The sequence below is a fragment of the Scyliorhinus canicula genome, chromosome 20 (genome assembly GCF_902713615.1).
Source record: "Scyliorhinus canicula chromosome 20, sScyCan1.1, whole genome shotgun sequence".
NCBI lineage: Eukaryota > Metazoa > Chordata > Chondrichthyes > Carcharhiniformes > Scyliorhinidae > Scyliorhinus > Scyliorhinus canicula.
In genome coordinates, this window is record NC_052165.1 from 20325027 (window position 1) to 20340275 (window position 15249).

Genomic DNA, 15249 nt, shown 5'->3' on the forward strand with positions numbered 1-15249 from the left:
TCGGGAATCGGGCCTGGGGGACCTTGCCAGGGCGAGAGGGGCAGTTCCGGGGCCTCCCCAAGGTCGGGGGTGGGGGGCATTCAAAAAACAGGGGGGGGGGGGGGGGGGAGGAGGGGGTGGGGGGGGAGGGTGGGGGGTGGGGGAGTTCAGGGTCTGCTGTACAAAATAGTGCCTCATTTTGCGAGGAGCCTTTCAGATCGGCAGCAGGGAATCCCTCGAAGATCGGCCCTGGCAGAGAGAATCTCCCTGAGACCAAAAGAAAAGGCAAAGTGCCGTTGGATAGCGGGATGTTTCTCGGTGCTGCAGCCACTGGGAAACACCCTACTAAAAGCACCATTCAGTGTGCTTTAACTTGAGTGCGCTGAACCGTAACCACTATATTGAAAGATGTTTTTAAAAGTAAAGTGGGTTTCATATATACATTTTTATGTTTTATAATATGAGTTACAAAAGAGCTTGTTATATTGATAATATTGGTAAATTAAAGCATTATTTTTAATTAATATTAAACACCAACCTTTGACTTTAAGATAAAAATTAATAAGGTGTTTTTGTGATGATAATCAATCTGCATTATCAAAGCTCTTCTGGGAAGTTCTGGTTGAGGAACTTAAGTAATTTATGTGGCGTGATGCGCTGGATAAAACATATCAATATGGGATTTTGAGGTATGCCAATTTTCTGAGGATTTCAAGGGCCTTTCTCAATATTCTTCAAAGAAGGCAACTGGCCAGATTTTCTCAGAGTCACGGAGATCCCAGGGACCTATAACAATTGTGGATGGGGCCTGGCTCTGCAAGTTCCACTTCCATTTCTGAAAGATTCAAATTTTGCTGCTAGTGGATTCACACTTGAGGGAAAGCCAAACTCAACAAAGTCTTTCAAACAGAGGTTCAATCTAGTTCAAACAGAGCCCATTTTTGCTGTAGCAAGGGCCTTTTTCTTGTATGGCAACCACAATTTTATGAAGGAGACATAAATGTCCATGAGGTATGTAGAACTTTCAAGCCATCAAATTAGTTAAATCCTAACATTTTTAAATGTTGTTAAAAAACTGTCTTTATCAGCAAGAGCTGAAACAAATCTGTTCCAGCAGTTACAATAACGTTTTGTTGATATTTTGTTTATCATTACATAATTATTAATTGTCGGCTGCTGTCCACAATCTATCATTAGCCCAACAAGGAAGTTGTAAGTTCACAGTTTGATTGGTTGCTCAAAGACATTATGAAAGGCTTTGTTGCCATTAATATGAGGTAATAAACACAAATCTGTTTGTTTTGATAAGGAATTAAGTGCTTGAGGGGATTTTAAAATTTTGAATGGACTGTTGGCAATAGGAGTTATTTAATTATTTTGAAAGCTTGAACAGATATTTAGATCTTTACTTTATTTATCTCAATATGGCTCTTGAGATCTGGTCATGATGGATACTGAGTGAGTTGGAATGGAGGGTATATGAGTAAAAATGGTGGGTAGGCTCATGAGTTGTATTAAATTGGTATGGAGCCAAAAATTATGTCAGTTCGGGCACTTTTTCCTGAGGTGGATGTGCTGAGCCTGATTCAAAGTTCACAGGATGTAATGATAGAGTACTCTTTGGTTTACTTGCAAGTTCTGGTGTCAAATTGTGAGGTGAATTTATGGCAGAAAAAGTGTAAACAATTGTAGGAATGATCTCTCTTCCACCAAGCTGTCACTCAATACTCGAATGGATGTCAGCCTCACATAAGACACTTACCGTGAACGATGAGTGTGGTTAGAACTTGGATAAAGCAGTTGGTGACCATTAAGACTTGGCTGCCTAGAACGTTAGGGTGGTTGCTCATTTTAAATTGACTTGAATCAATCCATTTATCATACTGGGGGCAAATGTCTATTAAAAAGCAGGTATGAAAACTATGGTGCATCCCGTTGGTTTCATTGCATTGCTAGCCATGGCTTCTCCTTTGCTCATGAATATTATACCTGGGTCTTAGTAAGGAACATAGGGACAGGAGTAGGCCATACAGCCCTCATTATCATTTACATGCTACCCCTCAGTGGCATCTCATTTGTGACTCTACTGTGTTTACAATTCCATGTCCTATATTTCTTTACGTGGCAGAATATTATCCATCTGCAGCCTTTGCTAAACCACACCTCTGAAGCCGCTATAATATAATTGTTACTTCCAAACTTGGGGTGGAATTCTCTGGCTGTTCACTGGGGGCGGGATTCTCTGGTCCTGCCAGCAGCGCACGGTGTGGGGTGGCTTCAATCCCATTGACAGCGGCGGGAGTGACGAACCCTACTGCCAGCGAACGGCGTACCTCCACCAGCCTCTGAGAAACTTACGGCTGGGACGCCGAAGAATCGATTTTTCCAGTTCCCTCCTTGCAGAGCTCCACCCTTGCAAAACTCCCAACTCAAAGGAAATTTAAACAAAATTCATTTATCTGATGGTTTTAATATTATCGGAACACCTGGAAGTGCTTCACAGCCAGTAAATTGCTTCTGAAATGTTACTGTTATGCAAGATCCCACACAGCAAGATCCCAGAAACAACTACGAGTTAAACGAACATGAGTCTTTCGGTGGTGGTGATGAGAGATAAATATCAGCTAAGACGTGGGGTGACCTTCCTCACTCTTTTTGAGTACTGTCATGGGATCACTACTTTTCACTTGCACGTTGGCACAAGCTCTATTCTTTCTGTGTTCCCATCCTTACTGACTTACACTGGTTACCTTTATCCATTGTGTTAAGTATAAGGTCCTGAATAACACCTATATCTCTGTCTATGGTTTTAATTTGGGGACAACCTTTGGCCGAATTGCAAGACTTTGGCTTCAAAGTCAGAAGGTCGTGTTTTCAAAATTCCCACCGGATCCTTAGTACATCATCTGGGCTGGTGCCATGTTGCACTGATAGATGAGACACCTTGCAATGTCTGAGGTGCCATCTTTTGCATAAGACTTTAGACCAAGGTCCCATCTTCCCTGACAAACTTGTCCTGATTGGCACTCGTGGTCACAGAACTGAATATCCCATGGAGCAGCCATTATGGCAGAATAACGGCATACGGGCGAACTCTTCTGAAATAGCGAGAGGTGAACTCGACATTAAAACAAGAACTTGCATTTATCTAGCACCTTCAGCATAGGAAAACATCCCAAGCTTCTTCACAGCAGTATTATCAAATAATAGGGCAATGAATGAAGCTAACATTGGGGCTCGAACTCTCCGGCCATTGGGATTTTCTGCTCCTGCTGGCAGTTCACTCCCACCCATGGGTTTCCCGGCGGAATGTGGGTGGCTTCAATGGGAAATCCCAGTGACAAGCGGCAGGAGTAGAGAATGTCGCCAGCGAATGGCACGCTGCAGAGAAACAGCGAGGGGAACGGAGAATCCAGCCCAGGGTGTCCAAAGCATAAATTGCATAATTCGTCGGCTGTTAACCTCCCTCATGTGGATGAACATAAAATTCATTAAAAATAAGGTTTTATTTATGCCGGGGTATGCCTGCCCTGCAGATTATTCTTCTTATTATTATTAGTGCCAGTGTTGTGAGGAATATCCTTCAAAGAATTAGCACAGTTGATGCAGCTATTCTACACATAGCATAGTTATAGTGCAAAGTAGAGTGCCACACAAAAAGTAAAGAGGAATTGCAACATTGAGCTTCCCACCATCTACAAGGCACAAGTCAGGAGTGTGATAGAATACTCGCCACTCATCTGGATGAGTGCAGCTCCAATAACATTCAGCTTGAAACCATCCTGGACAATGCAGGCCAATTGATTAGCACCCCATCCATCACCTTAAACATTCACTCCCTCCATCAGATATACAGTGGCTGCAAAATGCAGTGAATTCACCTATCTAGGTTCCTTAAAACGCACCTTCAAATACATGACTTCTTGCACCTCGAAGGACAAGGGAACACCACCAACTGCAAGTTCCCCTCCAAGCCACTCACCATCCTGACTTGGAAATATATCGGCGTTCTTTCACTGTCACTGTATCAAAACCCCAGAATTCCCCCCACTGACAGCACTGTGGGTGTAGCTACACCACATGGATTGCAGTGGCTCAAAAAGACAGCTCACCACCACCTTCTCACCGACAATGAGGGAGGGGAAATAAATGCGGGCCTGTAGCCAATGATACGCACACCCTGTGGATGAATAAATAAAAAACAACCGAGCATTAAGGGAACATTGCTCTTCGGAGCCCAAGGGACCACTATCAGAAGTTTTGCTGCATTTCCTTTTTCACTTTTTGTGTAACCGTCTTTCTGTTGAGGAATCCTTTTCCCAGCACCAACATGATTCTCAACAGCTGCGTTCGGAGGAGCCATTTCTCCAACATCTGCTAATTTACTTTCTCTTCTGTGCTTGCAAAAGAACACTTTGAAGTTTTGTCTGAAATGCATTGAGCAAAAAGTTCAGTGTATTGTTACATGTTGTTTTCTTGGTGCCTACATTGCGTTTCGTCCTTTCCAAATACCTTCCTTCTGCCTTTAATGCCATGACCCAGATAACATATGTGCTGTTAATGGAAAACTAATGTACTTGTACTTCAAATCCGAAGTATTGTGACAAACGTTCGCTTTGCCCGTCAGAACTATGTGGGTAGTAACATTTCTCACTGTAAAATGTTTCTATCCAATGTCATTTCATACAAACAATCACAGGATACTCAGTCTAGAGTTACACCTCCAGGCAAAGTACCGAAATTATAATAAAAAGGTCTGCATAGTTTGTAAATCTCTGTGGTCAGTAGAGATTTGCAGACTGGAATCAGTTTGTTCCCATTCAAATTTGTTAAATATTATATCGTTTGTATTAACAGAGATGCCAAACATTGAATTTTGTGCATGCCAGACTGACAATTAGCAGTTATTTTTGCATGACTCCCATGTATTACATTGAGTAACAAATATCGAGCCAGATGGAAGTGGCCGTGCACCGTACAGAAAGAATCAAAATCCTAATAACAAAACGTTTTAGGTAGACGATGATTGATTTGACCACCCAGAAATGGACTTGGCCACGGTTACGTGGCGGCGAAGTGCCAATCAGTAGCTGTCGGAATTTATTGACCCCTGTGTCTACAACAAATATAATTTAACAGACGTTTACTAGTTTGTTTACCAAATGGCACAAACGCAACAGCATTGACCTCACCAACGTTGATTCTGCGCCTCCAAAAAAATCAATTATGTTGTCTCCAAGTATATTTGTTTTTTCCAGTCCCAATTTATATTTCGCTTGATTGGCTTGTGTTAAACATTTGAACAAAGCCCTGAAAAGTGTTTTTTGTTCATTTCCCTCCCGTTTAAGCCCAGTTTCATTCCCAGATAGGTTCTCTCAGCGTCAGATTTGGAACGGGCATAAAAAGAAAATTGAAGGAAGCCATCGTTTGATGCCAGACTCTGATTTTCCCCTAACCATCTTAGATTTTACTTGTTTATGTGAGCATTGCATTGGTACAGCTTGAGGATCAATTTACTTTGTTGCGAATTTCAACTTTTTCATGAGTTAAGTGTCTATGCTTCAGTCGACGTTGTATTTTTATGCTCTTTAACTCACTTTATAAAATGTCTCATTTACTGCAGCAAATTAAGCAAGTCTTTTGATCATCTGACCAGCCAAGCTGCAGGTGGTATCATTTTTTATGGAAGTCTAGCAGCAGTGGATTATTGAACTCCAGCATTAATGATTGTCTTTATTGATGAGGTGAAAAGTTGCATCAGCTGCATTCAATAAAGGACAATCTGTTTGAGAAACGTCACCAATATACATTCATTCACCATTATACTGCTCATTAATCTTGTGGCCCGCAATGCATACAAACATAATGAAGGTGGTACATATCCTGAAGCAAATATAATGTCAGAGATCGTTCACAAAGAAAATGAATGAGCAAATCAAGTTGCAAAGAAGGCTCTGTGAATTGTGTGGGCGATCAACAGGGTTTCCTATTCAGTACATGGAGGGCTATGCATCCCTTTTGACAACTTGTCTCAGCCACTGAAGGTGCATGGGGACAGGGTGGATAAAGATGAGAGAATTTTTTTGGCTGGGTGGTTGGTTTGGCTGGGGGGGTTGGTTGACTGCGCTGTCCCAGGAACAAGGTCTTTGTGAAACTGAAGACTGATGCGTGAAAACCAAGGCTGGTGTGTGAACGTCTCAGATTACCAAAGATGTGACTATATCCCGCTTCATAAACCAGCAGGGAAATTGGCTGCATACCAACTCTTCCTGTCCTATTTGGCAATGAATAAATATGGTTCCCCCACCCCAGTAAATTAAGTCACTTAAATTAAAAGTGCCTTTCTTGTTGTAGCTCGAGTCTTAGGCTCCAAATGCCTTGATATGAAAAGACACTGAAAATAATGTGCATGTACCTACTGTGCCTCAGATATATGAAGTTGTCTCCTTTCTTAAAGAGACAGGTGCTTCTAAATCCAAATGATAGGGGGGCTGGTTTAGCACAGGGCTAAATCGCTGGCTTGGAAAGCAGACCAAGGCAGGCCAGCAGCACGGTTCAATTCCCGTACCAGCCCGCCCGAACAGGCGCCGGAATGTGGCGACTAGGGGCTTTTCACAGTAACTTCATTTGAAGCCTACTTGTGACAATAAGCGTTTTTCATTCATTCATCAGGGTGTTGACTTGATTTTCTGAACAATACCAATGCATTGTATCAATCTACGTTTCACAAGGGAAATTAGGAATTGGGGATCAGAGAGGGGTGTTAGCAGTTCTCGTGGAGTGTCGAAGGGGCAAAAGGCAAGTGTAGCACTTTCAGGAAAAAAATCAAGGACATTTTGGGATTAAGGTGGGGAGGGTTAGTACAACTGAAGGTGAAAGAAGAAAGCAGCCTTGAATTGAGGAAATAGATTGAAAGACTGTGGCAGTTTGATTGGATGGTGAAGTAACAGCCTGAAGTGGGGCAGGGTTGGAAGAAGAATCCCATTTTGAATGACTTCGGAGGTGGAGCCGAGAGGCGGGATGAACTGGAGGAGGTGTAAGAAGAGTTTGAGTTTGACACGGAGAGGAGTTGAAAAAAATGTGCCAGATAGAATTAAGGGGGTTGAACGGGAGAAGAGTGGCAGTTTGAACAGTGAGGTGAAAGGTGCAGGTTGAACAGAGGAAGGAAGAGTGATGATTTGAGCTGAGTCGGGGAAAGTAGAAAGAAGAACATCAACTCCAGTTGGCTTTGAGGGGAGATGAGCGGTGTCGGATTGGCTGCTCATGTTGCAACTCTCCTGCCTTAGTTCATTGTATAACGGGTTCTGATGACAATGTTGCTGACATCAAAATGATGCCTCAGCAAAGTGATCGCGGTTTTCAGTATCACTGAGGAAAATTATTCTCCTTTCTTCATGTAAAATGTAGCAAACAATAACTTGGCCTGCATTTTCCAGTCATCAGTGAAGTTGCACTGCTCATTGCTGTCCTCAAATAAAGCTGCCTTCAAAGATCCAGGGCAGGATTCTCCGATGGCTGACGCCGAAATCGCGAAACGCGATTGGGCAGAGAATAGGTTCCGACGCTAAAGTCACGGTGGGCAATTCTCCGTCACCTCGACAGCAGCGTCTATGCAGTCTGGAACCCACGTACAGTAGAAACCGTTTGCATATCATTAGCGGGCCCGACCAGGTCTGCTCCTGCACCTCCGTGATTCTGATTCTGATGGACTGAGTTCCCGGCGGCACAGTTCACTCGTGTTTATAAAAATCGTGAAACTGGTGTCATGGTTATGGAGGGAGAGGGAGGTGTTACGGAAAGAGTCCGACATCGCCAAGGGCAGCACGGCGGCGCAGTGGTTAGCACTGTTGCCTCACGGCGCTGAGGACCCGGGTTCAAACCCGGCTCAGGGTCACTGTCTGTGTGGAGTTTGCACATTCTTGCCGTGTTTGCATGGATTTCACCCCCACAACTCATAGATGTGCAGGATAGGTGGATTGGCCACGCTAAATTACTCCTTAATTGGAAAAAATGAATTGGGTACTCTAAATTTATATTACAAAAATATCGCCATAGTTTGCTGACAGTTGTGCTGCTGGCTCTTGGGGGGTGGGGGGGCTTCCGTCAGGGCCGGGGGGGTAGCAGGTGGTGACCTGGAGGTGGCCCGTGGGGTCAGGGTGAAAGAGCGCGGAACATCATTGCTGCTGCCAGCAAGGCAGCAATGCAGCTGCATACGCTGTTAACAGCCTACTGTGAACTTTGGGCCATGGGACATACGGGTGTTCCTCCAGGCTATCCCCAAGGTGCCTTCTGGCGCCACCCGACCCATCAGCTGTATGGGCGCGCTCCAGCACAACCAGTGCCATCTTGTTGGCTGAGATGAGTGTGTGTGTGGATTGTAATGTGTATATGTGGCTGCAGCTTGTGGCGCCGGTGCTAGCCCCTCCACAGTCGCCAGTTTTTCTGTCATGAAAGTCCACAAATTCTGCATCGGCGTCAACACTTAGGCTCAGAAACAGAGAATCCATCCCCAGTGTTCTCTGTGGCATGGGTTTCCCCTTTCCTGGTATTACTTTGATTCCAGCATCAGCTCACTGGGATCTCTGGTGCTAGATTTCTAGCCCCTGCACGGCTGGGACTGGGGGAGGTGCCTGAAACAGGTAACCAACACAGTTCATTGAGAACCACTTAAGGTCAACTAAAGGAGGTTAACTGGCATTTCTGGTCAGCTTTCAGTTGCCACAGTTGGCGGGACACAGTTTTGGTGCCTGAAGGTGGCCTCTCGGTCACAGACTAGGGGTCCAGCACTCCAGGCAGGCATAGAGGTCCCCCCTGCCTGCCTGCATGCAGGAATAGCCGCGGTCTAACCTGTAGAGGTGCAGAAATGTTCCCTCCCACAATAGTAGCCTGGCTACAATAGCCATTTTCTATAAATGTTGGAATGTGCGCATCTCCAACTGAAATGCCATCTCCATTAGTTACCTTGCATTGCAGCCTTGGCCCTCCAGCTTCCAGAACCCACTTGGATGCTGGGTCTGCTTTCTGTCTAATTAATAGGATGCTCCCATGAAAATCACAATGAGTGACTATTTGCCCCGGGGACACATTCAAGGCAATGGTTAGGATTTTCTGACTGTTCACACTGGCAGGATCTTACGGTTTCACTCACGGCCCCGCCGCAAGTTTCGTGGCGGTCAGGGGTGCATTCAACGGGAAACCCTATTGACTATGGCGGGGCCAGACGATCCCACCGCTGCCCACTGGTAAGCTGTCCTCCTCTACAGAGGGGGAGGATGGTCCCACCGATAGAACCAGCCCTGACTTCTATTTTCAACCCCCAGGGGGGTTGGCAACAGCAACGTCATTAAGCAGGCTAAACAACAATCACGTTGAAGAATTCTCCCAGACAGCAAACAAGGAAGTATAAAGCATCAATTATGTTCAACTTTTCAAAATAATTTCACAAAATAAAGTAAAAGTTGTGACATGTACGTATAACTCAGGTGGGAGCTACCGTGAGCTAACATTTTTTTTTAATTTAAAAAATTTGTGGATTTTTTTAAAATCCCAATAGAGAAAATTGACATTCCATAAATTGTAACATTAGCCTTTCAAGACCAGAGTGCTTGTCCAGCAGTAATTATGAATTTGATATATTGTTGTGATGCTGTTGCATACCATTCAACATGGCCTAACTTTTTCAAGGTCTGTGCAGCGGGACCAGCAGCAGAAAAGCAAACATTTATGCCAATTTAGATGATTTCAGAAGATTTCCAACTGTGGGAATTTCAACACTGCACCCTGTAGGGGAGCAAAGAACCACTGACAGCAACATCTGGAATTCTGTGTTGAACAGCACATGTGACAATGATCGAAGTTGCTCTCAGTTTCACGGTTCTAATGATAGGGAACGCTGAAGGTATTACCATTACCACAACTGCAAAATCCACTGTATTCCCTCAAGCCCAGGAAGAAAATAAAACTTGCACATTGAGCATTTTTATCTACCTTCACTCCTTCATGACCTGGGCATCTTTCCGGTGCTATGCGTAACAAAATGTTGAATATATCACAGCGTAAGTTACAAGGCCATTTGGCACTTCACTTGCAGTGTAAATGTTTGTTTTGCTGTGCCATAGGTTTATTCCCAGGGCTGTTTTTGAAGTTGTTTTGTCAACTTTAGGCTCATGGATTGCAAATATGATTTCAGTTTGCAATGCCTTTTTAATGGAACGTTGAACTGGAAACACTGTGCCTTTTCAGCAAAGAGTGAGCCACCTCCATATTCACTGCCTGGGTGATAATCTAGCAATGCAGCTCACTCACATTGTAGAATAAGCCAAATATCATTTCATTTCAGCAAGATGAAATCTGGCTGCGTTCTGTAATGAATGGGTGATCCATTTCATGTAGCTGGATTGTCACCCAAGCATTGGCAGTGAAAATATACTGCACAAACATTCTACTTGTATGTAAGTGGCAGGGTGGCATAGTGGTTAGCACTGCTGCCTCACAGTGCCAGAGACCCGGGTTCAATTCCAGTCTTGGGTGACTGTGTGGAGTTTGCACATTCTTCCTGTGTCTGCGTGGGTTTCCCCCGGGCGCTCCGGTTTCCTCCCACAGTCCAAAGCTGTGCAGGCTAGGTGGATTGGCCTTGCTAAATTGGCCCTTTGTGCCAAAAAGGTTAGATGGGGTACGGTCAGAGAGTGGGCCGGTCGGGTGCTCTTTCAGAGGATGGGTGCAGCTCAATGGGCCGAATGGCCTCCTTCTGCACTGTTGGGATTCTATTCTATGTGTGTATGAATATGGGTCCCAAATGTGTGCTGTTTGTAAAATATAACCGGTTGCCACATTTAAAAATCAATTGATTTTGAATTTTACACAATACTTTTTGAACTTTCACATGGTCACCAGTCTGAAGCATTGATTAATATGAGCAGCGGTTTGCTCTTTTTGCTTTCTACCCTTAGTCGGTGTTTACAAGCGATCCTGTTTTCCCTCTCACTCTATCTTTTCTTTTCTGACAGTACCCTGTAGCATTGATGAACCTGGGAGCAATTCTACACCTGAACGGAAAATTACATGAGGCTGAGGCCAATTACCTCCGCGCTCTTCAACTCAAGCCTGATGATGCCATCACCCAGTCCAACCTTCGCAAACTGTGGAACATCATGGAGAAACAAGGCTTGAAGGCGCAAAAGAAAAGAGATGGTTAAAACTTAAACAGATGGACTTTCCAAACATTAAATGAGAAGGAATCAGCAGAGATGGGAGGGCTGAAAATCGGCTGGTCACAATCCTGGCAATGGCCTCCAGCACTGGCCCAACTGGAGTTTGCAGAGTCAGTAGGAAGCACGTGGTAATAATGGTACATGCCTGGCTGCAAAACCTGCACTTGCCTGCCCAATGCAGCCAGAAACTCTGGCATTCGTCTGACCTTCAGAGAGGGAGTCTCCATAATTCTTTTGAAGATTTGAATAAAATATTCTTTATTTCAGGGTCCAGGCAACTTGCCCACTGGAGAGGACCTCATTCACTCTACTGAACGCTGTCATACCCCAAATCACTTGGTATTCTCATCTCCAATGACACACCTGGGCCCTGCTGAACCAAGAGAATGGAAGCAGTTGCATTGGAGACCCCCATCCCTGGGTCTGCCCCCTCACTGCCTTTCCTTTGTCTCTTCAGGGACACTTGTCAATTTTTCCTCCTCACAACGCTGTTAGAATGTCTCCTAGAAATGATGAAGACTTGTATTGAAGGGGATGGAGGTGGGTGGTTGATTTGAGAGGTCTTTCCCTGGACTTCTGACCCCTGATTTTACAAAAACTTGGTCTTCCTTGGTTCTGCCTAGCCAAAAGGTAATTAGAGCACTTAATGAAGCAGATTAGGGAATAATAGATACTTTTTGGATGAAGATAAACATTGATAACAAATCTACTTTTTTTAAATTTTGGAACACATCAGTCTCAACCCTTCCCCACACCTAATACCCATTGTCTGGTTCACATCGTTTTAGCTCAACCGTGCCTGTCTACTCTGCATCTCCAAGTGGCTGACTATTTTTGCGGCAACTTTCCACTTGTAAGCAAGGTGCAGACAAGTCACAGAACGCTTTGTTTTAACAAATTGTCGAAGGCTTTGTGAATTGGGGCACGTATCTGTCAGTGCTGATGGACGACTTAAGAAGATTCTGTTGAGTTATTGGTACAAACGCTATTGGACCTTGAGGTCGAGTATTTGTAAAGTGTGCCCGCATCTGCAAAGGTGTCTTTCATGTTCAACATGTTATGTATGATTCTGGAGTACTGTAAACCATTGTGCATAAACTGCTTCGATGTTGGTTTTGGCAAAATAATGTTGGGCCTTTTCATTGAGTATGAGTTACTGTAATTAGAAGGGAATATGAGAAAGGAAACATTCAGTTGAAGCCCTTTCTCCTTTAGCAATATCAGAATCCTTTGCTTTTGAGTTCGATACATTTTGGTAAAGGCATATTTGTTGGTATTTTTGGGGGATAAAGGAACAATCAGCATGAACTGCATTTGTTCTTTTGCTATGTTACTTTTGGTTTGTTTACATCTGTTATTTCTTAATTGATTTTACTGACCATGGAACAGGTGTATTTTTAGGACTTCTGAGTCACACACAAATACATCACTTTGCATCTGTATTTCTCACGATTAAATCAAACAGCAGGGATGTTTTCTTCTTTTGTGTGATTGCGAGGCAGAAGTGACTAATTGCTCCGGCTTTGTTGGCATTGTGTTGTAGCAATGATTCATTCATGGGTCTGTTCAAGATTTAAGGATGAAACTTAAGCCATGCAGGGGAGACGCTCTCTCTTCCTGGCCAATGCTTTCAGGTTCTGAGAAAAGCTGATAATTAATACATTTGTGTTGCTGCTCAGGGATTGCATTCAGTGGAGTAACTCCAGACGGTGCTAAAGAGCACAAGAACGTGTTTACTGAATTAAAAGTTTTATTTTTTGAAATTGTTCTATTTGTATAAATTATCCAAATTTGTAGATGTGTTTCCTTTTGTATAACGACTGCAAACATGCCAGCACACAAGCTTTTCCCCAATAAAAAACAACTGCAGCAATAGAAAGACGGCTCAAGCATGTTTGTGATGTATTGCACGTTTGCACTCATAATTTCAGGGCACAGTGTAAATCTTTACAGCTTGCACAAATAACAGACTTGCAGAATATGGAATAGCAATTGTGTAGGCTCTAGAATAACTGCCTAATATGAACAAACCCCTGCAGCCGTTTTGAATCTGACATTTGGACAAGTGATGGTTTAATCATTTCAATAAACTGCACTGACACAAAGCCAACAGAAGTGTTGGGCATTAGAGTTATTTTATTCAAAGAATGCAATGAAAATACATAAATTAATGATTTAACATAATAAACAAGTGACACATTAATTGCTGACAAATGTAGATGAGATATTAAAGCCAAGATTAACTGCCATTTATCCATCCGACATCAATAATGTTTCTGAAAGGGATGATGATGAGATATGACATGTTTAAACCATCATTTCAATCCAGTTTATTTTGTAGTATCTATCATAAAAATGAACAGAAATGGAAGTATTTCCATTGTTTCTAAACCACTTATGATAGGGTGCAAAATATAATTTCTTTGTTCTATTAGGAAACCAATCTGCACATGGTAATAGTTACAACAGAGATGTTGTAAAAAGTGCAGTCAAATTGTTGGAAGAGATTCTTAAGAAAGAACTGATTAATTTTGGTGGTTTTATATTTCTTTTCACACTATGTGAAGCATTTAGTCTGAGGCATTGTACTCCTATGCCACGCAGATCAAATACCACTCCTATCAGGGGGGAAAATAGAAGGCATTGTAAATATACCATAGTATTGTACCCCTAATCCAAGAAAGCTCCATGATTGGAACTGAATTTTGACTGTATCCTGCTTTTTAATTGTGCACCATTATATTTCCTTTTTTGGACATTGCTGGGACCTCTTTTTAAGATTTAAATCCTTCTAGTGAACGCACAAGAGAAACTCTGTGGGGACCTTATATTAGATTTTATTTGTTCTTAAAAAAAATACTTTACAGAACAGACTTGTGGTACACAGATGCGTTTCCATCTGCTAATCCGACAATAGTGGGCAGGCAGCTGACTAGTATTATTAATTGGCTAATATGTATGACATTCCCTAATGGGCTAAAATGGTGTGGAGCATTACAACACTATTATTGTACATCCAGTAAATCTGTCTGAGGACATGCCAAAGCATGAAAAAATTAATATGTTACATTGTGAACTACTGCCCTAAATATTTTGAGTAATTACCTTGTAATGAAGCCATTGGATGGACTAAAATGGATGTAGCAAAAGCATGTGAAGACACAGGTGCTACCCATATGGGTTTCTTATTTTAAAAACAGTGACACTTCTTTTGCAAGATCAAAGTCTTTCCTTAAATCAAATTGTTCTGTAATAAATCGAGCTTTGTGGAAAATTCTTTGAAATCTGTGATAAGTGCATTCCATTAGGCAACAATTCAAATGGAGTATGCAATTTCTATGACACATTTGCGCAGAATGGAAATGATCTGAATAGTAAATCACTTGACTGAACTTTATTGCAATAAAATGACACTATCCGCCAAGCCTTATAACTGACTCTTCTGTGTGGAAGAGCGCATCGCCATTTTATACACCACATGTCTTTTTGATCCACATGTATTCATTTCTGTAGCTGCATTTACGAACTGTAATTACTAAGTGCACTAAGAAAACAGTTCTTGAGTTGGTCGCGGCATCTTTCATAAAGTGGATGTACAAAAAGAAATTTTAAATTTGTACCAGTGAGAGACACTCATTCCTGGAGATATGCGATAGCACCCACATCAGACTGAAAAGAAGATTAATTGCAAATTAAAATGTGCTTTGAATACATTCCTTAGGTCATACAGCAACATCAATTAAATGCTCTGCTGTTCCTCGTACTGATTGCTTCCATTTCAAATTCAACAACAACCATACTCCAATTTCTTGGCTGATGGCTTTTACTGATTAAAAATATACACTTATTGTTGGCTGTAGAGTTAACCAAGAACTCAGAATCACTAACATTTGGATTTCCCAGTTCTGTACCTCTTGCCATCACACTATAGCCAGAACTATTTTTGTACTATCCTTCAATGGGGCAGCTATTTCTTCAATTTTTCATTATTTGGCTGTCGCCTCCTTCTGCACCGTAACAATTCTGTGATTCTGTGAATGGCCTCTGTCGATGCCATAGC

The 15249-nt window shown here is 42.7% G+C and overlaps 1 protein-coding gene across 2 annotated transcripts in view; it reads left to right on the forward strand.

Annotated features, from left to right (window-relative positions):
- The window catches only part of tmtc2a (transmembrane O-mannosyltransferase targeting cadherins 2a), a 204281-nt gene extending 191213 nt beyond the window's left edge, over window positions 1-13068 (forward strand). For both annotated transcript variants that reach the window (XM_038780384.1, XM_038780385.1), the window contains exon 12: window positions 10986-13068. In XM_038780384.1, coding sequence (XP_038636312.1) covers window positions 10986-11174 — 189 coding nt within the window. In that variant the 3' untranslated portion in view covers window positions 11175-13068. The remainder of the gene's footprint in view (window positions 1-10985) is intronic.
- The last annotated feature ends 2181 nt before the right edge of the window (window positions 13069-15249 follow it).